A 25,381-nucleotide genomic window follows, 5' to 3' on the forward strand; every position below is an offset into this window, starting at 1 on the left:
TGGCAGTTCGTGACTTATTGTTCTGCTCTTATAGTAATAATCTACCACTGTTTGGCTACCATAACTCCAGTAAGTTTTACTCACGAAAGTATATTAATCAAATATCGTAAATTAATTAAGTGATCGATCATTACATTATTTCCGTGTTTCTTTTGCAAATTTAGCGTAAGTTAATTACATAAGGTTACATTGTATTTGTAAGTGTGGTAGGTATTAAAAAATAATGATGGTTCTGTAATAATAAGTTTGTATTATTTCCAAAATATTTCTACAGTGGATAAGTTATAAATAAGGAATATAAATGAAATAATAAAACATGAAAGAATAAATAAGGGGTTTCAAGTAATTAACCTATTTCACTATTTTCTGTTGTTCCTGGAATGATGCTCATCATGCATTAAATACGTATTTACTATTATTATTCATTAATTGTATATGAAGTAGTTAAAAATGTAATTTTGTAAATAATATATTTCGAAATTTTAATTTTATGCAACTTCATATGTTTAATTATTACATTCAATGATTTAATTATTTTTTGTATTCGATAGAAAACGTCTTAACGTTTAATGACATTCAGACGTGTCAGACTACATTTGTTTTTGTGGAATAAAATTTGAAATTAAATTAATAAAATGAAATACATATTTATTATCAACTAAATTTTTAAATTATTTTAAGTAAACAGTTATAAATTAGATTACAAAAAAATCATTCTAAATAAGATTATAAAAATAACAATTTAGAATTACAAAAGTTATTTCAATATAAAATTCATTTGCATATCACTAAATATATATTTATATCTAATAAAATATATATTTAAGCTAATAAGCTTACTCTCCTATCGCGGTATTTCAATCGCCCAATTCAATATAGATATTTCTTTATTTACTTTTAATTACTGTTTTGTCTAATAATGACGATTTCTTATCATTATTCACAAAAACATTTTCATAATTTTTGTACTGTTTATTCTTATAGAATAAATAAATCTCAAACAAAGTTTTTACCTGGGGCGATGTATCACCCTCGTTCTATTCGAATTCCATTTTAGAATCTTTTGCTACGCTTGGGATCCTGATACCTTCTCTAAATCTAAATCCTTTACTTTTCTTTGATTTCAAAATATCGCTCTTGGCGTAAAAGTGTTATTTTATAGTGAAATAATATCAACTAACCTCTACATATATTAACAATAAAAATATATGTTATACAACATACGAGTATGTGCATATGCAATAATTGTTGAATAATTGCAAAGAGACAAAACAAAGAAGAATTCACATATTTTTAAATAAACAAACATGGAAATAAATCGCTTAATTGGACAGCAAAAGGACAAAGACGCCTATTAAATAAAGAAGAATTCTTATAAGTGCTCTTAATTGAATGAAGAAATATAAGTAAATTGCTTATAAAATCCTTAGTTCTTTTGATATTTTATTTTAAAGTAATAAATAAATGAGAATATTTAATAAAACTTAATAAAATTGAATAAAAAATAGGAGAACAAAATTTTTGATCTTATAATACGAGTAAATAGGTATATATAATATAATATAATCAAGATTCAACATTTTTATAAGATAAATTATATCAAAGTAAAAAACATCAGAATTCAATATTAATTAATATATTGGAAATTATTTCGTTTTTAGATAAAATATTAAAAGATAAAAATAGGAAAAGATAGTCAATGAAACTCTGTTAATGTTTATATAATATTAAAAACTAAACTATCAGATTACTAAAACAATTTTGTATGTATAAAATTCTTTTTACAAAGGGATTCTTACATATATTCGTCGTCGTATTCAGAGAGCGAGCGGCGCACATACTCCAAGTTGTTCACGATCGTGCATATCTCTTCTGTTGATTTGTTCTGACCTGCCATCAAATATTACGTATTATATTTATGTATTAGTTGATGATTTCTGCGCCGATTTGGTGGGCATGTTGCTTTTATGCAAATGAGGGTCTGGGTTCAAGACGATCTTGGTAAAATAGTGGCCGCCTTATTTTCCAATTTTCCATCTCACCGCCCAGTGGTCCCGGGTTTGGTTCACGCATAATACAAATTTTTATATTCATGAATATGCCTGTTAGTATGGGCCTGAATTTCTACGTATAATATATGTGTATTTTAAAAAAAAGTATTTATGTATTTCTGTCAGATATCTAGTAGTGCCTGTAATATAAACTTTGTTTAGTTTGGGACTAGAAAACGCTATGTAATATAATATAATATATTTATTTTATGGTTTATTTATTAATGTTTATTAATTTCAGGTAAAATAACTAATTATTTGATTATAAAGGAATAAAATTTAAATAGTTATAGATAAAAAATTTCCTTAAGATCACTGCCAGCTGGTAGGGTACCTAGGAGACTTGCTGCATTTCCACGCTGAATAGCTATGGAAATGCGTTGACTAAAGTATAGGCCAGCCTTCTGGTCGCCAGAGGTTTCTACCAGCCGGCGTGAAATCTCTTTGAAAAGATTCATAGCCTCGGAGCTCCATGGACCCAGAGTAAAAAAATTAATTTCAGGTAGAGTTTGTTTCGGAAATGAACGTATCTAAATTAAGTTGAACCTGAGTATTCTGAGAGGTACCTAGTTCGATGAGAACCTACCTAGTTCTAGTTCGTTATTATGTGGCACTTATTATTACTATTAGTGACTGCAACGTTTGTTCTGTTGATCCTTTTATATTATAGATATACTGTAAATAACATTAATTGTACAATCTAATCATTTGCGGTAGTTACCTCATGAATAATACTATGAATACTTAACCCTTAGAAGTATACATAATTAAACAGGTGAATGAACAGAAGCTGTTAGGTACTTAGCTTAATTAAATAGACAATAAATATCCAGTAATAAAGTGCTAGTACTAAAGACAAAATAAGTTTCTGTTTGAAGGGTAAAATAGCCACTGAAATCTCTAATATAGGTAAGAGACATAAATAATTTAATTCACACAAGTGGTAATTATAGGAACTAAGTCTAAAGTGAGCCTTTGTCTTCCTATATGTGTATCGTTTGTATAACGTACTAAAGAATTGTCTGAAATGATGCTCACAGCCACCTTTTATCACCGCTCGCCATCGATAGGGAATGTATTCTCACAATCTTAAATCTAAATGGTCACGTAGAGTGCGTTTTCCGAGGAGTTTTCTCCCGTGAATGCATAGACTGTGAAATAACCTCCCAACCGAGGTTTTTCTAGAGATCATCAAGTGGTAAATAAGCATATATGATGTACGCTTACTTGCAACCATAGTGGTAATAAAAAATATATGGGGTTGCCACGAGCGGTACGGTATTTATTATGTGACGTCTATGGTGTTTATATGTGTAGTAATTATAATGATTACATTAATGTATGTACATATAGATAACGTCTAGGAAAAAAATATATGAGAAGTCCTAAATAAAGCAATCGAAATAATAACAATATTTTTTTTAATATTTGTCTGTCTGCTATATTTGTCGCATTTTGCGTAAAAACTATTGCACCAAATTTTCCTGATATTGCACCAAAATGGATGCAGTTTTCACAGTTAAGTATCTGAAAGTCTCACTTAAGATCTAGTATGTATTTTATCTTGATGCATCATCTAGAAGTGATTACCTAATTTCAAAATCCACGCATACGAAATTACGCCCAAAAGTTAGTTACGTAATAAAAATATAAACAAACGACAGCAGAACAATCTATTTACCTGTACTCGTCTCCCCAAACCTCGGGAATCATTTATTAGCTGTTACTCCATTATCGGATTACAGTCACAACTGATTATTCTGTGCAGTGAAACATAATTACTCATGTACACTAATGTTGATTGATGATCTTTATTTAAAAAAATGCGAATAAATTGAATAAATAAAAGATAAAATTTATACCTGAAAATATTTATTTGAAAACTAAAGAGAGTTGATTCACGAAATGTAGTTAGTTATCTTTTATTATCATTAATTCAGAGATATTTTGTCAGATTTACATAAATGCATCAAAATCAGTATTTTATATTAAAAAAATATATATAAACTGCGTTTCAATATAATAACAAAATAATATATGTAATTACTAATCATTCATAATATTAATGATTCAAAGCATTCGAATCCTTTCAGATAGACCTGGCTAACATGCTCATATTAAAAGACAAATATTTACATAATTGTATTATTATAAAATAAAATAAATACATAATTGTATTTAAAATTATAATTTTTATATTTATAAAATAATATTAAGGAATTTAGCATTGTTAATATATTTTTATAAAATTTTTTTTAGGTATTGCGTATATTAATCAGGACGTAATTACTTTTGAGATCCTTTCAAGACAACCTTCAACTGAAACCAGAATTGAAGAGACACAATATGGAATCAGGAAAATTGAATTAGGTATGTGTACCTACGTAGCATGAATAGCAAGGTTTCTTTGTTCACTAACAGAAGACTTCCAATTTCATCCATTACTTTAATAAAATATTAAAACCTATTATATATAAAAGGAATTTTTGGGAAGAGGTAGCAAGGCTACCTGCTTTTACTATCCGTTCTCAAGACTTATTACAATATTGTATTTTGAACAGTTTTTTAACCATAAGAAGCTATTTTGATCGATATTCACAGTTTTTGGAAAAATATATAGTCCGCAACAGAATAACTATTTTGGTACTAATCGATCTGTTTTCTTATAAGAATGAAGAAGATAAGAGAACCTGTTAAAGTTAGCGTATTGAAATGTCAGAAACTACAAAAGTCTTTTCTCTTACATTTCGTGAGGAATATAATTCTTGATCTAGATCTATGAGACACTAGTAAGTTCGTACGATCGGTGATCAAGTATCTGAAACAGGTACTTGATCATCTGTCTTGCAAACTTACTGTTGTCTCAAAGACTATTGTGTTACTATTACCTAGTTAGAAATTTAAACGGATGTTTGATATCGGAAGTAGTAACTTACAAAACAACTACATTACTCGATAATATTATTAATTTCATTAGTTATTTCCCTATGTAACTCCTGTATAGAGAAGGGAATGGCAATCAATTTAATGCCCCTGGACGAATAAGTTAATTCATTTAATTCTTAGTTCTAATCCGTTGTCACAATTTAAGATGAAATTGGTATGCATCCAATATCACTATTACACTCTTTTTATTATTGAACTTTTCAGGCGTAAAGATAATAAAGCACGCATTATTACTCTATTTAAAAAAAAGTTGTTTAAAATTATTCAGGTGAATAGCGCTTGTTTAGTGGGGCGTGTCTTATCAAGGAGTCACAAAATTACATTTTTGTGAAAAAGGAGTGAAAACTTTAGCCAAAGTGTATAGAGATACAGTCTTGGATGGTGTTGTGAAACCTCTAAGCAATACACTTTTTAAAAATACCGTAATTAAAAATTCCAGCAGGACTCTGCACCTGGTCACAAGGCACGGACTACCCAAGCCTGGCTTGAAACCAACGTTTCAGATTTTATAAAAGTTGAAGACTGGCCCTCATCTAGCCCAGACCTCAACCCTTTAGACTTCAAATTATGTTTAGTTTTAGAGCTAATGCATTTAATAATGCATTTTCATCTGTAACAAAACTTATGGCTAGACTAGGTATATATTCCACAGTACTCTAATATTAATGTATTAGAATTTGAAACCAATAATCAACGTAGAAGAAAAATAGTTACCGTGATTCTCGTAATATCCTTGATCCGCAAGCGCGCCATGAACGAGATCAGCATAATGCAAGGCTGTGGCACACGCTGCCTCTAAAAGTCTCAGACCGCCGCCTCCTGTACCCTCTTCAGCACCGCCAATTGCCCGCCATACCAATCGCATGTGGTAGAGGCTGATAAATCATATTGAAAAGAAAGATAAAGAAAAAACATCATATTAATTACCTATGGTATATTAATACATATATAATAGACAAGATGAGAGTAATATAGCCTGTGAAGTTTCAATGTACCTATCTATTAAAATATATAACTTGAAGAGTATAATTCTATAACTAACAAAGTCATTTGTAAAAATTTATTCGACTTACTATTTTTATAAATATTACAAATCAATATGAAATGACCACTATAATTGCTACAATAAATTAATATTAACAGAACTCGATTCGAGTATTCAAGTCATTACAGTGATTAAATTTTGCAATATGTTACAATTTTCATTTGTTTTCATGATTAATTTACTACTAAAGTAATATAACTATTTATGATTTTTTTATGCAACTTAGAATGACAAACAAGCTGACGGTCCACCTGATGAAAGTGGTAACCGTCACCTATAGACATGAACAATACCATGGACATAACAGAGTATACTGTTTCGCCCAAGATATACCCCATACGTTGCCATTCCTGAGGACTCAGGTGTTATTATTCTGTACCCTGTAAATTCACTGCCATATCCTATCCTTTAAACGGAAACATAGCCATGCAAACACGACTATTTCACGATAGAAATACGAATATATTAAAGTGCCCAAGCAAACGATTTTTGTACAAAGTCTCCCTCTGGTAACTTATTAAAATAAGAGTAAAAAATTAAATTATTAGCCATTAAATTATTATTATATATTGGTAGGACTGTTACTGCTTTTACATTTTTAATAAAATACGCATCATTTTCCATTATAATGTCTTTTATAAACCCATACAGTCAAATACTTTTAACAATCGTAGCCAATATTATATTAACGTAGTTCGCGTAGTTCATTGTGTCTACGCCGTAGCTCTTCCTTCTTCTTGTGTTAAGTGATTTATATACCTATTAGCTCAGAGCAAGAAAACAGTGTAGATAAATGTGTACGCATGAAATAGTGAAGCGGTAAAACCAAGCCCAATTAAATTAATACCTGCTCGTACACTCGTTCAGACATATATTTGTATCAAAACTACGTTCTTCGTAAACCAAAACCAATACAATTTTTTTAACAGTGTCGGCAGAAACTTGATTTGAAATTACCTTTAATTGTTAAAAAAAATTTTATCATCTCATTTATTAACATAGTTCATAATAATTTATGAACTATGTTAATAAATATTATCTTGACATAAATAGTGATTCCATGATCGTTTATTTAGCTCGGTTTCAAATATAAAATACTCAACACTTCTCAACTGTCATACTCTCAAATTTTTTTTTTCATTTCTTTTTATTGCTAACGATTAACGATATAAAGTATTAGCTTCTATAAAATATATTCTACATTATATTTAGAATTAATAGTAAAGAAATAAACTTTGTTAAATTTGTTAGTGTATTTTGCTGTAATACGTCTAACGACACTAACTTCAGTTTATTTTTAGAGTATAATCTAAGGTTTAGAGATATTGAACTTCAATAATGAACGCTGTTATGTTTATTAACTCGTAATTTAACAATAGAAATGTGCTAACACTTTGAGAAACTTACACTGTTTTTTAACTAACATATCAAATACATTTGTCTACATAAAATGTAATAGTATTTATTTATCTTGATACGGACAGGAATCATTTGGACTGATTGTGACACATGAACAATGGAATGTGACACATGTCTTTGAATATATTATGGGCAGGAGGATTATCGATCTACGTATGTCTTTTGTTTGTTTTTACATTGAAAGAAGACATCAAATATCTGGTTTCTTTTTATTTATTTTCTAACTAAAATAGGATAGAAAAAATATTGCTCAATAAGTAAGTACTTACTGGATATTAATTTCATTTTCCATTTTGTGTATTCAATTTCGATATTGAAATATAATATCTGAAATTGGGAGAAACGAGGCCGAGCTTTGTTTGAAATGCCTATCAAACTTTTTGCTCGATTCATGAAAAGGCATTGTTCATTTTTTCTCTAAGATTGTATTTTAAAAATACAAATAATTTTGATAATAAGACTTACTGATCATCACACATTGGTTTTTTAATTACCACTATTTTTCATAAAACGAACGACATTCATGTAACCTTATAGCGTAATGCCACGCTTGTTGTGATAATCACTTATCTTTGTCTATCTTATACACGTACAAAAATTAATCTAAGTACCAATCAATCAATTCATGTTCCATGTATTAAAACCACGTTTGCAAGTCGCTTACCACGTTTTCTTCATCTTTACATATACAATAATATACTTAAATGTTGCCAAATAAAGAATAATAATACTTCATCACAGGCTAATAAACTTATAAAAAAATATTTAGTTTCATTAAATTATGAGGAAACTGAGAATTTCATGAAACTCTGATTCTGACTATGCACATACATATACACACGTACCTACTCATGCACGCATGCACAAGCTTGCACGCATACACAAGCTTGCACGCATACACAAGCATGCACGCACGCACTCACTAACTCTTATACACACACACGCACACGTGCTCACCTTTTCACATAGTTTTCCTTATTTATTTATTTTTTTGTTTAAATAAAGTGTACTAAATATTAGGTAACAGCAGATATTTTTCTCGTTCAATATAAATTATAAATTGTACTTTATGTAACTGTATCTCATTTGAATAAAAATATTATTATTATCACAGAAGTAACTGTGCAACCATATATCAGTAGATATATAATATTATTCCTAATAGCACTAAATAATTTAACACGGTATTAACAACAATATAAGTTATGTTGTTGTTCGTTGCTGTAATGATGATAATTGCGACCGCAGTGATGTAGCGATTTAATATACCACTGCTTCACATTCCTATGATTGCAACAGTATATATACATATACTGTTTATTATTTGGTTACTAAATGGAGTAACCAAATAATAAATCCAAGTGAACTTTATAATTTACTTGGACTCCCATTCCCATTGGTACCATTCGTATTTCAACCTCGAAGCAGTTGTGTTTGCATGGCTGTGTTTCGGTTTGAAGGGTGGGATATGGCAGTGAATTTACAGGGTACAGAGGAATAACACCTGAGTCCTTAGAAATGGCAACGCATGGGGGGGGGGGGGGTATCATGAACGAAACAGTTATGTCCATGGTACTGCTCATGTCTATAGGCGACGATTACCACTTTCCATCAGGTGGGCCGTTTGCTTGTTTGCCATTCTAAGTTGAATAAAAAAAATACATAAAGACTCACCATGCAGCCGTGTCTACTGATGATGTGCTGTGCTTCACAAGGTGTTCACCTTCGACTGCACGATCTAAACATTGAACACAATTATGTTATAAATGGATCACTTTAAATAAATTATTTTAAACAAGTTTAAGTTGTAAAAAAAAAAACAGAGTTTGTGTCGTTTTATTTGTTTACAAGTACTAAGTAACAAGACCCGTATATGTAATTTTTTTTTTGTTGTTAATGTTCAATTTCTTCTTATCAAGAATTACCTATATATTTATAATAAAAAAAAATGTAAGATGGACTTGAATATTTTATATTTTGTTTTTCGCTTTAATGTTTTTCCCTTCAATGCCCAGTGAGAGTAAGTGCCCTTGTTAGACGTCACTAACAAGGCTCTCACTGGACACTGCTAACCAAACAAGCATATGGCCCAACTAGGCTTATGCCCAAAAAGCATTTGCAGATTTGTTACAATGAGGAAGAAATGCCGCAGTACTTAATGTATAGCTGTAGTCCATTAATATATACACGAAAAAAAAAATACTTTGAAAACACGCTCCTTAGGAGATAAAAACATCGCTACAAAGTACATTTCAAAATTCTTATCATTGATAAAAATTAACAGCGAATTTTAAAAAAGGGCGAGCACGAAAGTTCATAAAAAGGTCACAGTGTCGTTTAAAAAGCTCGTCTTTCAATAAAAATAATAATAGACGTTACTACTTGTTTATAAAATGACGTTGAAATCCTTTTCTTGTGATGACGTCACTAAGACATCGATTCGAAAATTTTATTACTTTTAGTTTTATTGCTTACTGAAATAAACCTTAATATACAGAATGTTCAATTTTTACGATTTGTTATACAATAACAAAAAATCTAATACATTGTTATTGGAAGAGAGGAAAACGGAGTTAATTCCCGACGAATAGGTCATAATGGGCTAACTGATTTGACCTTATCTTTCCCTGTCATCCTTCACCCTGACATCGTAAATCAACAGGGTAGGCGGTGTTATTATTATATTTTCGTCCTTAAAAAAACTTGCATTATCCACAATCCCGGTTCACTACGGAGGTAATTTTAAACACGATATACTGCGTTAAACGAAATTAATTTCCATCACGCATATTATTCATAATAACGCTTAGGTACCTATGTTTATGTTAACAATTTTATTGACTAACAAATAGAATTATTTGGTCTTTGGGTGCATCAGGACCTTATAAAATTATATACTGTACTTTTATTGTATTTTTAGTAATTTATTGATAAAAAGCGAAAAAAAAACAATACATTCTATTAAAATTGTCTATTTTCGAATGTAATTACGTGTTTTGCCCATGTGGCCCCGGTATTAAATAGGCCACTCCTTCCTTTCCCGTTAGTGTCGTAAAAGCCGACTAAGGGAGGGCGAGGGATGGGCAGCAGCATTTCTCTTAAAACATCTCTAAAGCCTGAATGTAGTTAACAATCCGCTTGTCAAACGTGGCAACTACTAGCAAAACCCACCCAAGGGGGAGGCTTATGTTCAGTGGACAGTTAAAGGCTGATATGATGATGATAATGATTACGTGTTTACATTGTAAAATAATATTTCAAGATTTTTTTACACTAAATACTTAGAACACAATCAATATATTCTTCAAGTTTTGAATACCCATATGTAGGTATTGATAATAAGTACCTATAGATATAAAATTAATATTCATACAAACAAATCAGACGCAACCTTATAATTGTCTGAAGCCAATAAAAGCTTTCGTGTCACGACGCAGTTCAGATTTCGATACTTATCTAAATGGCCACCCGCCCGGCCACGGGTGTGAACCTTTGCCTTTTGGCCTCTCGACAATTAGTCCTGTTCATTTAAAAATATGTCGTAATACAATCCCTTAAGTCATATATTCGGTTGGTGTTTTTTTTTATTATTTCTATCCTAAGATCTTATATTCTCGCTGGCGTTTGCTTTGAAAGTAGTGTAACTTTAATTTTGACGGTTGTCTGTTTCATAGCGCAACTTGCGTGTTTTGCTGAACAACATTCTAGATTTAGTTTGTAACTCGGAAATAACTGTATCAAACGTGATAAGTGTATTTTATTAAATATAGCGAAGTAGTAGTAGGCTTTATTAGTCTTAGCGTATACTGCTTAGGAACATTATCTAATGCGATAAAAGACAATGTAAAATCTCTACCTATACCAAAGCAAACATGTTGCATGTTAATAATGATATATATAACATTATCAGTTTTTATTCAGTAAACTGTTCTGATTCATATAATGATTAGTGATAATATATATATCAATAAAACGATATATATCGTTTTATTGATTTCATATATATTCATAAGAATAAACACTCCTCACATTAATATCTATAAAATAGTCAGATTTTTATGAAAGAAATTTGTAGATACATAATAATTAATTAATAAAAAAATTATTTTCAACGGACTTAAAAAAAAGGAGGTTCTTGATTCGGTTGTTTTTTTATGTTTGTTACCTCATAACACCGTCAGTTCTAAACTGACTTGGAAAATTCTTTTTATCTGAAAGAAAGACCTTACAGAAGTTTTATCAAAATCGGTTCAGTAATTTTTTAATATTTAGATCAAAATAATTACTTTTGATATAAGTAAAGTCGTTTTTTTTGTGGGACACAATCTTTAATCACTATCAAATGAATATTGCATTAAATAAAGAAATTGTTACAATACAAAGTTTTTCATATTAATAAATTATGTACTATATTCTTATTTTATTTAGGTAGATACATATTTACTATTATATCATACAATTTAGTAAACAACCTAACTATGTATTTAAGTTATTTAGTAAATATATCCAAGTTAGAATATATTATATATAAACAATATCAGTTTGATAGTTTTGATAAACGTTTTGATTGTTTACCTTTGACCTCTTTGCCTTTGGCCACTGTAAGTTGGTTACATTACGGTATCCCGAGAATTTGCAAGTGGCAAAGAGTAGGCTAATATCCTCTTAAGATGAGAGGTCCTTTCTCAGTAGAGGAACGTTAATACGTGATGATGATGAGAGTATCAAACGTTTTGCCTATATACATATGTAATATGTATTTTACAATATTTGATTATAATTTTCAACAAACTTCTAAAAGTAGGAGATTCTCAATTCGGTTGTATTTTTTTATATTTGTTACCTCATAACTCCGTCAATTCTAACCCGGTTTGGAAAATACTTTTCTTTTTTGAAAGGAGTAAGTATATCCTTTTAAACAAGATTAGTTCCATAGAAATTTTATCAAAATCGGTTTAGTATTTCAGTTTTTACATCAAAATAACTGGTTTTATCAGAATTGAAACCGTTTTTCTTTGTGGGATACAATCTTTAATCGTTATATAATGTAATATGTAAAATACTAATCTCTCTTACATAATATTTTACTATTTCTTAGCTCTAAGAACTCTACAGAGATGAATAAAGGAATAAAATGATACACTAATACAAGTGAAGAAAAACTCTAAATAAAACCTTATATTACCACTACTGCTGCCCTATAATACCAAGCCACTTAATCAGTATCATGATAATAAACAAGAATCTCTTATAAGGAGATATTCGGTCCAGTAATGAGACAAAAAAAAGCTTTGTATTACAAATCCCTTCTTAAACTCTGTTGAAATATTAGAAAAAAGAATGTGACAAAGCTGTGTTAAGTAGCATATTATTATATAACTAGATATAAATATACACGAGTAAGATACCTAGTTCAACAGCTGCGCGAACTCTCTGCAAAGCCATGGTCTTAGTAACTGCCAACCATCTATCGATTAATGGCTCGAACCACCTGCGAATATATAGGTAACGTAAATGAGGTGCACTCAATCTGGCTGCATGATAACTGTAGGTACATACATCTACTAAGCGTCCGCTTAAGAGATTTTCTAAATAGGAACTATTAAAAACTGAAGGTTTATCATAACGACTTCTTATTTATAATACACACAATTTTCACAAAATATATTTTTAATTAATGCTGTTATTCATAAATAATATCTACTGATGTAAATTACTAGAGATTTATATATTTGCTATATAAGTTTTTAAACACAATTCTTTAAAAAAATACTTGACATTACCTCGCGACTTTGATGTTTTTATCCGAAAGTCAGTATTAAAGTTAGCGAAATTCAAACTTTATTAAAAAAAATACAAGCAATTTAAATGAATGAATTGATTTAAAAATACTTATTTTTAAGTATTTTTATACATTCATTTTGAGAAATTCAAATGAGAAAAATGAATGGGCAAGAAACTCGACTATTACTCTTTTTAAAATAAAGTAGAATTTGAAAAGTTAAAGCAAATTGATTGGTCTCTGGACAAGTAAAGTTTATCTACGAGTATGAGGGATGATTTATCTATTGTTGCGTTCAATCGTATTTTAGTCAATGAGCCCTATAACTTAATTCACCATGCTGCTACGTTAAAGCCATAGTATTTACGTATTAATACATACCGTGTAAGAATGCGGCAAACAATATAAAAGTTATCCAATCAATAGAAAGGGTCAAAGCGACGCATCCCTTTATGGAATTCATATTTTTGTCTTAATGCCTACAGAAAAAGGCTCACGTATAAAATATATTTCCTTTTAACTGTATTCAAAAGTTTCGATGGAGGAACTTGGCAGCATTCAAAGACGACTAAGTCCAACAATACTGGTGCCACGCAGTACACTGTTATAGATATAATGATTTCCCAAACTTATTAATGCTACCTAATTAATGTGAGCCCATTGGCTTTTGCATTATAAGCCTGTAAAACTTTTTCATGACCCGAGCTTGCTACGCATTTGTGGCGTTTTTAATGAACCTGAAACTTTTGGAGGACGCTACTTTTTGTTTAACATTCAAGATTAGGAAGCATGTTAACTCACAACATTCTCGTGCAGTAAATAGACCGTAATATGTGATTTATGAGTGATTCGAGACGGTCCTTATAAATGTATTTGCAACAGGAAATATTCAGTAGATATTAGTAGGTACCTATTTCACATTCATTCATTACGATATAAATTTTAGGTATCTATTATAAAATGCAAAGTCAAACGATTTATTAGTTTGTTTTATTAAGAAAAAAAAAAACTTCAAAATTTTAGATCAAAAATTCATAAAAAGTACTCAGAACTGGCATTATTTATTTAAATTTATTCTTATAATAGACATCGTGTAATGAATTGATCGATTACAACAAAGTCATAGATAATACCACTTTTCATGAATAAAGTTATAAGATTGTAAAAGCCTATGATCTACTTTAAAGCTGTTATAGCTGCTGCGATTATTATTATCCGTATACATTTTAAGCTAAGATTTTAAGATATCATCTTAGATACGAAAATTTTGTGGATAAAAACTGCGCGGATTGAAATGTGCATTAACTCCGTGTCTGCTTTTTATAATCTTGTTGATACTGAGAGAAACATATGATAACATTGTGTAAAATTCAGTTTATATGTATATATAACAATAATTATAAGTGTTTCTAGTAGTTCAGTCTGTGTATCAACTTTAATTCAAATTCGTTTAGTCATTTAAGTGTAATTGAGTAACAAATATATATACATCTCATCACAAATGTAACAAATTTTTATATTTATAATATTAGTAGGATTATACTAACAAGTAGGCTTCGAGAAGCATCGGTGGCGGATCGTGCGCGAGGTGCGGAGGCGGAGCGGGCGCCGCGGCTGCACATAGCTCTCGGACTGCTGACAGCACTTCAAATGGCAGGGTCTTCGCCGATACTACACATACTGAATCAAACATTCATTTCTGTTTATTACATATGTTTATAAACTTTAAAATAAAAAATACATATACTTCTTTATTTATTATTAAGAATTTAACGTGGACGTGAATGTGTCGTCGATATCACAGAGCATATTTATTTTCATTACTTGGTTCCTCATAATGCAGGCTTGAGGACCAGACGATTGGTGTGATTGTGCATTACTTACTTGTACTATACTGGCATGCCCATAATACCCCTTATTCGTTGCTATTCTTTATTAATTTCATTGCTAGTAAGAAAGCAATAATAAGGTCAGTATATAAGAACTGTAATAATTATATTCCTAGGTAAAAAGACTCACTTAATCGGTTGAAATAAATAAATGAAAACTGTGAGAGAACATGAAAATTGCAACGTTTTCAATAAAAAACAAGGTGGTTAGGCCGGTATTTTTTATTACATCCTCAAGTACATTTTTGGTTGTTTCGGTCGTTTTCGTTTATGAGGACCTACTTTTGAATTCATGTCGTAATGTGGAAATAATGTAAATATTATTATGGTGAGGTGGAATTAAAAAGGTGGTCTCGGTAAAATGAACATTTTGAATATGTTTATTTTATTAAGAGCATATTATTTAATATTACTTTATACAAAATTTCATTTGTAAACAAGTGAAACATTTTATTGATATAATCTTACTAATATAATATAATTGTAATTAGATAAAGTCTGTACATGGGAGATATTTATGAAAAATTTATATCAGCGGTCTTAATAAGAACAATAAGATACAAAATATTTTATTTTTTTATTTTTGTCTATCTGTCTGTATGTTTGTTTCGGTATCACGTATAAATTACTGCATCAAATTGGCTGAGGTTTTCACACGCGTATTCCTTGAGGTCTAACTTAAAATCTAGTATGTATATTTTATCTTGATGCGCTAAAAGTCTATTTTATTGGATTTCCTACTTCTGAAATCCACGCATATGAAGAAGTGGACACGAAATGTGATCCAATAACTCATACCTCCGTTGCCTTGCTCATCAATCACTTCTTCCTCAGCGACCCCGCACCATCCTTCAGCCACCCAGTGTTCTACACATTGCCTTACATCTTCTGCTACCTGCCCCATAAAAAATATAAATCATATAAATAGTTAAGTACTAATAAGTTTTTTTTATTATTGTTAGGAAAGTAAACAAGCAGATAGTCCACCTGATGGAAAGGGGCTACCGTCGCCTATGAACACCAGTAACACGAGAGAAATTTGTGCGTTGCCGGCCTTTTAAATGTATGTAAGCATGTTTCTGGAAGTACCCCATATTATCTAATTTGTAAGGAGAAAACTGATGACGGGAGCTAATACTAATAAAAATAGTACTAATAATAGTAAAGCGGAAGAGTAGTTGTTTGTTTAAATGCGCTAATCTCTGGAACTATCTGTTAGGTTTGAAATATTTTTCTCTTTTGATAGCCCATGTTTTGAAGAAGGTATACGTTATTCAAGGCAGTATAGCTCGTAAGTCAACGAGCAAGAAACAACGAGCAACCGTTTTTTTAACCCATACAAGGTTACCCATATTAAATATATCATTTGCAAGTATATAATATTCTTAGATAATATTTAAATCCATGAATGTATTGATAAGATCTTATAATTTTTCAATTAAAAGAAAAGAGCTACTACTTAGAAATTAATATAATAATGTAGAATTATTATACAGAAATTTAAGATTAAAAAAAAACTTTAAATTAATGTCGGTTATTAGTTTTCATCAGGTAAACTGTCAGATTGTCAGTTTGATTAAACTCTATCAATAAAAAAAAATCAGAAAATTGGTTGATAAGAGTTGATAAGAAAAAAATACATTGTGTTTACTTTGTTTTGCCTTCGTAGATTTTACGTTTTGTAGGTACTTAAGTAAATAAAAATCTTATTCTAAAACAGTTTATCAGTTTACTTTTCCTTCACATCGTTATATACATAGTATTATGTAATAACATACAGAAGCAGAACTGGCAGCAACGTTATTACTAACTAGTAATAACGCTGCTGCGACTAATATTAAGCGTCAGGTGGTTAGCATTTTTTTATGCATGATGGGAAAATAGCATACGTTTAATTGCATGCCGACATAAATTGCTTATACACTGCATAAAATCGATAGAATTATCATTATAAATTATTGACTGTATTTTGCTGCTTTGCTTGTGTGAATTAGGATAAAAAGTATCCTATGACATAATATAGAATCTGGTATATGTATGTACGAAATTTCATTTAAATCATTTTAGCCGTTTAAGCGAAATTAAGTAATAAATACGCTAATAATAGTTACAAGCCACCGAATTCATAATATTAATAGGATTATGAGAAGAACGACGTCTAATGGTAAAATCATTTTACTTACCATTTTATCTATTTGTGTAAAGACCACGCTAAAATATGGGACGTTGTTAGTCCTGAAACAAACAACATTAATATTATCTTACAAAATCTTGCTCAATTAAAAGACCTGAGACTTGTATTTTTATCCTATAATCGTAAGTAATAACTAATAAATATAAGAATGTGTTCCACAAAAGAAATCAACTTCAATTGGGGAAAAACCAGTTATTTTGTTTTAAAATCTCAACTAATGAACAGATTTTAATTTGATAAAATTTCTATGAGACAAATCTGTAAGTATATGCTTAATAAAAAAAAAAGAAATTTGCAAATCTGTTTACAGCCGACGGAATTATGCGGTAACAAACATTAAAAAAAAATACAAACGAATTGAGAACCGGTGAGAATCGATAAAAATGTAAATGTATTTGGGTTATAGATAACAGGTTAAAATGACATATTCTAAAAAAATGTAAAGATAAAAGACGTAATAGGGCCCGCACAAGAGTAAACCCTATCAATTTCATTGAAATTGCTTTAAAAATGGTAAAGGTAAAGTCATATAAACACAAAACATAGCTTTGAATTTGAGAGTTCCCTTCTTTTTGAAGCTGGCTGAAGTAATATTACTTACGTTTCAAATAACGGATGATAGTATGTCAATCCTTGCTGTAGATCAATTTGCACAAGAGTAATTAGATTTACTAGGTCTTCTCCCCGTTCTGATTCAGTGTCCTGAGCACAAAGAGCTTCGTACCATTCTGAAGTGCCTTTGCGGAGTGAGCCCACTATTTCCGTCCTAAAACAAAATTGTAAGACAGCGCTCGCAGCCAATCAATTCCCTGTGGGTATACTAAAGCCTACAGAGCTTGCATACAAACAAAACAATAGAATACAGCGGTGAAATTCTCATTGTAATATCAGTATTTCGACGTCAAAACTAGATTGTTTTTGTAAGCAATTGTGATAAATGTTATTATAATCTATTCTGATTCTCATATAACAACGGTAACAAATAATTAGGTATTTATATAAAATTATACAGCTTTTTTATAGTACAGTTTTATTCATGACATAAATGTATACAATACTGCAGATGTATTGTTAATATTGAAAACTTTCACGTTAGTTCCATCTGTATAGATTGATATAGAAATTCTAATTGCTCAAATTAAAATTTGAAGTTCTTAAATAAAAGTAGTACAGAGGAACAGCATTGTAAACAATAGTATCGAAAGGGAAATAGGAAGAGGTTCTCTATCAATAAATATGCTTTTTTACAGTTTAGAAGTGACACCATTAGTATTCATTTGAATTGAAGAGGGTACTTGCATCATTAATTTACTTATCTTTTGAATGTTTGACGGACTTTGTAAATACCCTTTAGTTTCTCGGGATAATCTCAGCTTTTAACACAACCCGAACGCTGAGGAAAATCTGTTCATGTGAAATCCTGCAGTACTCGTACGGACGCAGATATTTAAGTTTCAAGACGAAAGGTAAATTGGGTGTTAAAGGATGCGTGTACACTATTAAATATTCTTTTATAAATCTTCGTGAATTTGCAACATAATATTTAAAATACTTATTTGGGAAAATGAAATAAATAATTAATCTATATTTCACACGAATCCAATAAAAAAAAGGACAAATAAAGGGACAGTGGCTACTGTATATTAACTAATTCTATTTTTTCCCATTTCACAAATCAATATTTATTGAGGAGAAATAAAAAATACATACGTAATAAGAAAATCTGGTTATTTGATTGAATAGATACTTCTAAAATAAATGACTCAAATCTCGTTATACAAGCGAAGATAAATTTTGATAAACACTCCAATCTATGAGCTGGGGAGAATCCTTTGAATCTAATTAATAAAGACATTAAACATTTAATTTTGGATGTAAAGAGCTCTTTGTCGAATGGAACTTTCATTCGGAGGACTTGCCTGATTTCCTTGTTGAAGGGACAGCATCTCCAGAACGCTTTCATTTGTGACAGTTGACTTAAACATCGCAGAAGATACTCCAACCTGTGAATATTTTACTCTATTATGTTCACATTTCGAGAACTCTGATAAAATAATATAGTATAAATTTTATGCGTTTGTCTTCTTATACATAAACAGCAGTCGATTGTATCTTTAATAAACAATTTTCTTGTATAAAATTTATTACATTGTTACATAATACTTTACGATTTTTCTTTAATAAGTCATTAAATAAAATATTGCTTGTAAACAAAAAGGTATTTTTATTAGTACTTCACAGAATACAATTGAAGGCCTTTTGTCGATTGTTGCTTTCATTTCACAGAGCAAATATATCTCAATATGATAAGTTAATTAGTTCTGTCAACGGTGTTTTTTGGAGTCGAAAATTTTAAATTGGCCGATAATTTATTGTGTAATTGGTTGAAGGGGATCAAAAAAAGAAAATAATATGTTACAATCAATTATACGAATCGGATTCGTTATTTAGATCTATAAATTTTTATTTGTTATCTACCATATATTTGCTTTTAATTATAAACAACAATGGACGTGGAAGGTAATTAGAAAGATGTATAAATTATAAACGGTAAACCAGGGCTTTCATAAAATTATGTTCACGGAAATATAAATCTGAATAGCACATAATTTATAACACGCTTATACTTGTAATTTTAATATCTAAATTATACACGTAGATATGTTATCATTTTATAAATCGAATGATGTTTAGGAGTAAAAATATTTTATTGAAATTTATACAAATGTTATGTCCTAGTATGTATATTTTTGTTAAAATTTACGTAGATAAAGCTGTGAGGAAAAGTTAACTAATATTTTATATAGCTAATGCAAATACCTTACGAAGTTTCTTCTGCTAATAAGATTTAATTATGTTATTTTATATTTTACAATGTACTAAAATAACATTGTTTACATCTATAACAAAATTTCATTACACTGATTTGTAGGAAGTGTATTTATATTACATTGTAATAAAAAGTTATTTATTTAATTTTTGCGATGTAAATATATCAGTTTGTCTGTTTTAGGGGTTCTGTACCAAAAAGATACAAAGAAACCCCTATGGTGCAACTTTGTCCTTCCGTTCATCCTTTCATCTATCATAGCGCTGTATCTCAGTAACTACTAACGCCATCAATTTGAAATTTGGAATATTTTTACATATTGTTGGCCTACACATGTTGCAGTACGAGTATAAATAGCATTGTTATTTTGTTCACTAGGAGGTCCAAAAGGAGTTCCAAATTGACCCAAAAGTCCAAGTGAAATATAATATGAAACGAACTTTATTTGTACATTTTAAAAATAGTTTTTATTTTTATGCTGCGTGATTTTTTTCTTATAATTAATGGTTTAAGAAAAATACCATCTTATCTCCGAAGTTGGAATCTGAAATTAATTATTATAAATTTGTAAAATATATGTAAATATAACAGAAAAAACAAAACCTGTCTCTAACACCGTTTTAAAGAAATATTAAAAAAAAAATCATCCAAAAACAAACTTAGTTACGCGGTTCAGTTTTTAACCACTATTATGGCCCAAAATAAGAAACTGCGAATTGTAGGATCAATAATAATAACTATCTGTTGAGCAGTATTTTTTATGTATATATAACGGTAGGTAATACCGTTACAATCTTTAAAATATTTTTTGGACATTAAACAATCCGAAGCGATTTTATTTTAGATAATTTTATTACCCATATTAGTAAGGTATGCAAACAATATAGCTATATAAATAGATTATTTGATTACTAAGTATATACAGGTGAAAGAAACGAGCGAAACATTTATTCAACAAACATAGCATTCTTTTATTTTAACAAATAATAAGTAATAACTAGATACGTTCACAAATTTTTTAAATTGCTTAAACTTGAACCGAGAATCAAATCAAGTGAAAATGGAAAAATAAACACTTTCCCTTTATATTGTGAAAATCTATGTTAAGGAAACATTCTCTCAAATAAACATTGTGTTTTACATTTAAAGAAAATATAACGATTCAAAGAAACACGATGCATACAAGATGCATAAAAAATAGGATACCTTTTTTATTTAATTTTATTTTGAATTTCAAGGAAACTTATAAAATACCTTTCAATATTAATAAAGTTAACGTTAACATAATGACGCCAATCAGATTTAATAATTTAGTTATACAATTGAAAACTAGCGTTAAAGATCTTGGCTTTTGCATAAACTTAACATTCAGTTGGCAACAAGCTGCGGAGATAGTCGCTCAGTCGTTGTTACTCTACGCACTTTATACCGCTTTAAAAACTATCTGCATACTGCTACAAAAATAAGTCTTGTTCATGCCCTAATTTTCCTTACTATTGATTATAATAATGTATGTTATCCAGAGTTTCACAATAAGTTGGACCATCTCATTAACCAAGCCATAAGCTTTATCTTTAACCTTCGTAAGTTAATCATATATTCCTCTATCGATATCAGCTCAAATGGCTTCCCAATTATAACGCAGAAACCTTAGGACTCTCTGCACTTACTCTTCATCGAAATTTGCAGTTTCCTAGTTACTTAAGCAGTAAATTTTATTACCTTTTTTAAACTCACGATCGTAACCTACATTTCTTGTGATAATCTCCAACTTACTATCCTCTCTCACCGTACTGGTTTCGTATCAAATACCATCAAGAAACTTCCATCTAAACCGTTATTAAAAAATCTTCTCTTTTATACTTTATCCCAGCATATTATCTACTATATATCTATATCTATATCTATATCTATATCTATATCTATATCTATATCTATATCTATATCTATATCTATATCTATATATATATATATATATATATATATATATATATATATATATAGATATAGATATACGATATACTTATTTCAGAAAAAGTATCTTTAACATTAACTTTCTGATTAGTATAATAGGTAATAATAGAAATATTTTCTGATTGGTTTGATTCTGAGTTTAGATAATCTTTTGTGAATGTAACTATTCTTATTTCGAAAATAAAAGAATAGAATAACATTTGATTTCTTCAATATTTCATGTATTTTTCCTTTTTTTTTCCTTTACGTTCCGCTCCTATTTCCAATAATGAGTATATATCTTTTTTAATACCCAACGGTGATTCACATTAACCTAATATAATCCAATTTATTCAGAATTAAGGACTGATTAATACCGATTTGTAAACATCCGCTTTTCGATGTAATCACCAACAACAATATGCTAATATCTGTACTTAAAGATTATTATTCACAAATAATATTTTTTAAATTTAATCATAATAAAAATAACAAATTGGCATAGCGACACATTTTATCAATATTTATCAACGCCTAGTGTGGTTCGTTTGATTAGTTTACTTGTCATCTATAGATTACACAACAAATCCCCAGAGCAACGCTGTACGTGTTGTTATGACAATTTAGAAATATATATCTAAAGATAGGATATCTAGGGTCAGTTTCGCACTATAATGCCAGTTTTGGTTTGTTTTCGGTCCGATCTTGATCTGGTAAATAAAAACACTTTGAGATTGTTCGTGATTGACACGGAACTGAACTGCACTGTAGTATGAATACATACATTGTTTTTTTTACCTAATAATAATTGAGTAGACCAAGATCAGACCAACAACGAACCGAGATGGAGATTATGGTATGAATTCGACTTAAATTGGCAAGAGTAGGTACGGTTTTGAATAAGTACGCATAAACATAAAGATTCACAGTCCACCTAATTGTTTTCAATCACAAAAGATATAAACATAATAATTATATGTCCATTTTATCTGTTAATCATGTTTTCTTTAAAGATTATTCATAATAATCATCGTTTTAATCTAATCATAATAAAAATAATAATGATCTTCGATTAAATAAGTGCGAATTTTTAAAATTACCACAGAATTTCGTCATAGTTTGACAAAATTCTGTCATACGAAAACGACAAATAAAACTAAGAAAACAAGCAAACGTACTATGACCTTACATTATATAGATTAACGGGCCAGTCTATAGGATCCTATAGATGGTTTTTTAACTGCGTACAATAAATGGTTGAAAGGATGACCACCATTGATGATGAATTGTAAACAACTTACTTATTAAGACTGTGGTGGTGTAACACCGGGTACAGATCCCTGTGCAGGCGCAGCTGGTGTAGCGCTCTCTCCACCAGCTCGCCGAAGCAGTCGGCCAGCCAGCGTTCTTCGTCGCGCGACACGTTGCCAGTGGCGCCAGCATCGCTACCGCCCATCGAAGTACCTTCGCTCGCACACCAAGCACGTTCTAACTCCGTTAGCAATTTATACATATACCTGAAGACAATTCGTTTTTATTAGATATTTAATAGAATAGCAAACCGTGAGGTATAATGAATATCAATTATATTTCGTGTTCACGTCCGACAAGCTAACGGCCCACCTGATAGAAACTAATATTTTCATCATTGGCATCAGTATTTAGTGTTTCTGACTCCAAACATACTTCGAGGTTGTGTCGCTGTATTTCGGTTTTAAGTGTGAGATTATCTTTATGCATAATATGTAAGTCCTCAAGAAGAACAAAGCAAGAAGAGTGGTTGCCCTAATACATCATGTTCACGGCACTATTCATATCTATAGCCAAAGCTTGTCACTTTCCTTTATTTTTTTATTTATTATACTATTAAATCATAAACATTTTGCAAATAGTGAGTATGTATAAATATTGGGTATATAGTATATACTTAATACCTGCATTTTATTTTTTATAATCTACTTTGGTCAGGTGGAATATCGACTTAAAATAATACATAAAGTAACGTTTTTCACTCACTTAGGATCAAGAGGTGCATCGCTATTCAGCCTACATGCAGCCGCAAATCTGGCTATTGCTGCCTGTAACGCACTCATATCGCCTTGAATCGCATGTTGGTGTAACAAGGTCTGCGCGGGACCGCATAGTTCTCCTTCCCATCCATTACAGGTCTCGCCCTCTGCTCCGTCGGTACCACCGCTTGACGCTGTTTCCACTTCGTGAGCCAACAATACTCCAAAGAGACGTTCATGTTGTCGCACCTATTTCAATTATATTTGAAATATTTTAATAAACAAGACTCACATACCATAAAATTACTAAAACAGCACTGAAAACAGAGCGCATGCAACCAAATTATGTAGCCATTACTACCCAGCCAATGTTTATTATCAAAACTGGCGAAAAGTTTAAAGAAATCATAGACGTAGTCTAAAATTTATAATATAAGTAAGTGCACAACTTTAGAATGGTTGTATTTGACTATTTTGTTTTTTTTTTTTGTGACTATCAAGACAAGATTTCTATGAAACTAAAATGTTTAAAAAATCGTACGGAACAGATAAGTGTACACCCGAACAAAGACAAAGCGGGCAGGTAATTTTATAAAAATATAAAGTCTTGAAATTAAAAAAGATACGAAGTGACATATTTTCTGTAAGTAGATATATTTCGGATATTTATGTGCTTATATTGTATTTATGCAAATATTTACATATATGACAAATTGACAATATTTTACAGATATAGCAGAAAGAATGCTCTAAAACTGCTAAGCATATTTACGTTTATTAAAAAAGTAGTTGTGGGTTAGTTTTTTCTACTAAGAGGCATCATCTTGGTACCTTCATCATTATCATAATGCCGCGTGGTTCCGGCATAGAATGAGTCATCCCTTCCTTTATTATGACTAAGGTTAACTAAATGATCGGGGGATAGGCAGCGGTGTCTACTATCTCAGGTGTAGCAACTACTAGCAAAACTTCCAAAAGGGGAAGGCCTATGTTAAGCAGTTAACAGTTAAAATCTGATATGATTATGTTAATAATCCTGGTATCCTACCTTATCCTATGTATGCTGGGTTACAAATTTGTAACTCGTTGTAATTATTGATAACTGTATGTAGGTTTTACTTATCACGAAGTAAAAAAAATTATAATATTAATTTTATTAACATCATAACGATCCATTAATAGGTCTCTCTATTAGGTATTAGTATACAGACCAGGCGGCTCTTACATATACAGAGTTCTGTTTCGAGCTCTATTTTTACTCTG

General features: G+C 30.1%; 1 protein-coding gene across 1 annotated transcript in view; it reads right to left on the reverse strand.

Annotated features, from left to right (window-relative positions):
* Window positions 1–25,381, reverse strand: part of LOC113521358 (BAI1-associated protein 3) — a 113,137-nt gene that overhangs the window by 16,356 nt on the left and 71,400 nt on the right. Inside the window, exons 10-20 of the mRNA XM_026906881.3 lie at window positions 24,126–24,367; window positions 23,411–23,626; window positions 19,246–19,329; window positions 17,928–18,092; window positions 17,316–17,367; window positions 15,931–16,027; window positions 14,791–14,923; window positions 12,870–12,952; window positions 9,136–9,199; window positions 5,712–5,872; window positions 1,800–1,890 (exon numbers count right to left, since the gene is read on the reverse strand). Of these exons, the coding sequence (XP_026762682.2) occupies window positions 1,800–1,890; window positions 5,712–5,872; window positions 9,136–9,199; window positions 12,870–12,952; window positions 14,791–14,923; window positions 15,931–16,027; window positions 17,316–17,367; window positions 17,928–18,092; window positions 19,246–19,329; window positions 23,411–23,626; window positions 24,126–24,367 (1,388 nt within the window). The remainder of the gene's footprint in view (window positions 1–1,799; window positions 1,891–5,711; window positions 5,873–9,135; window positions 9,200–12,869; window positions 12,953–14,790; window positions 14,924–15,930; window positions 16,028–17,315; window positions 17,368–17,927; window positions 18,093–19,245; window positions 19,330–23,410; window positions 23,627–24,125; window positions 24,368–25,381) is intronic.

Source organism: Galleria mellonella, unplaced genomic scaffold (genome assembly GCF_026898425.1).
Source record: "Galleria mellonella isolate WM207_F2 unplaced genomic scaffold, CSIRO_AGI_GalMel_v1 utg55, whole genome shotgun sequence".
Lineage (NCBI taxonomy): Eukaryota > Metazoa > Arthropoda > Insecta > Lepidoptera > Pyralidae > Galleria > Galleria mellonella.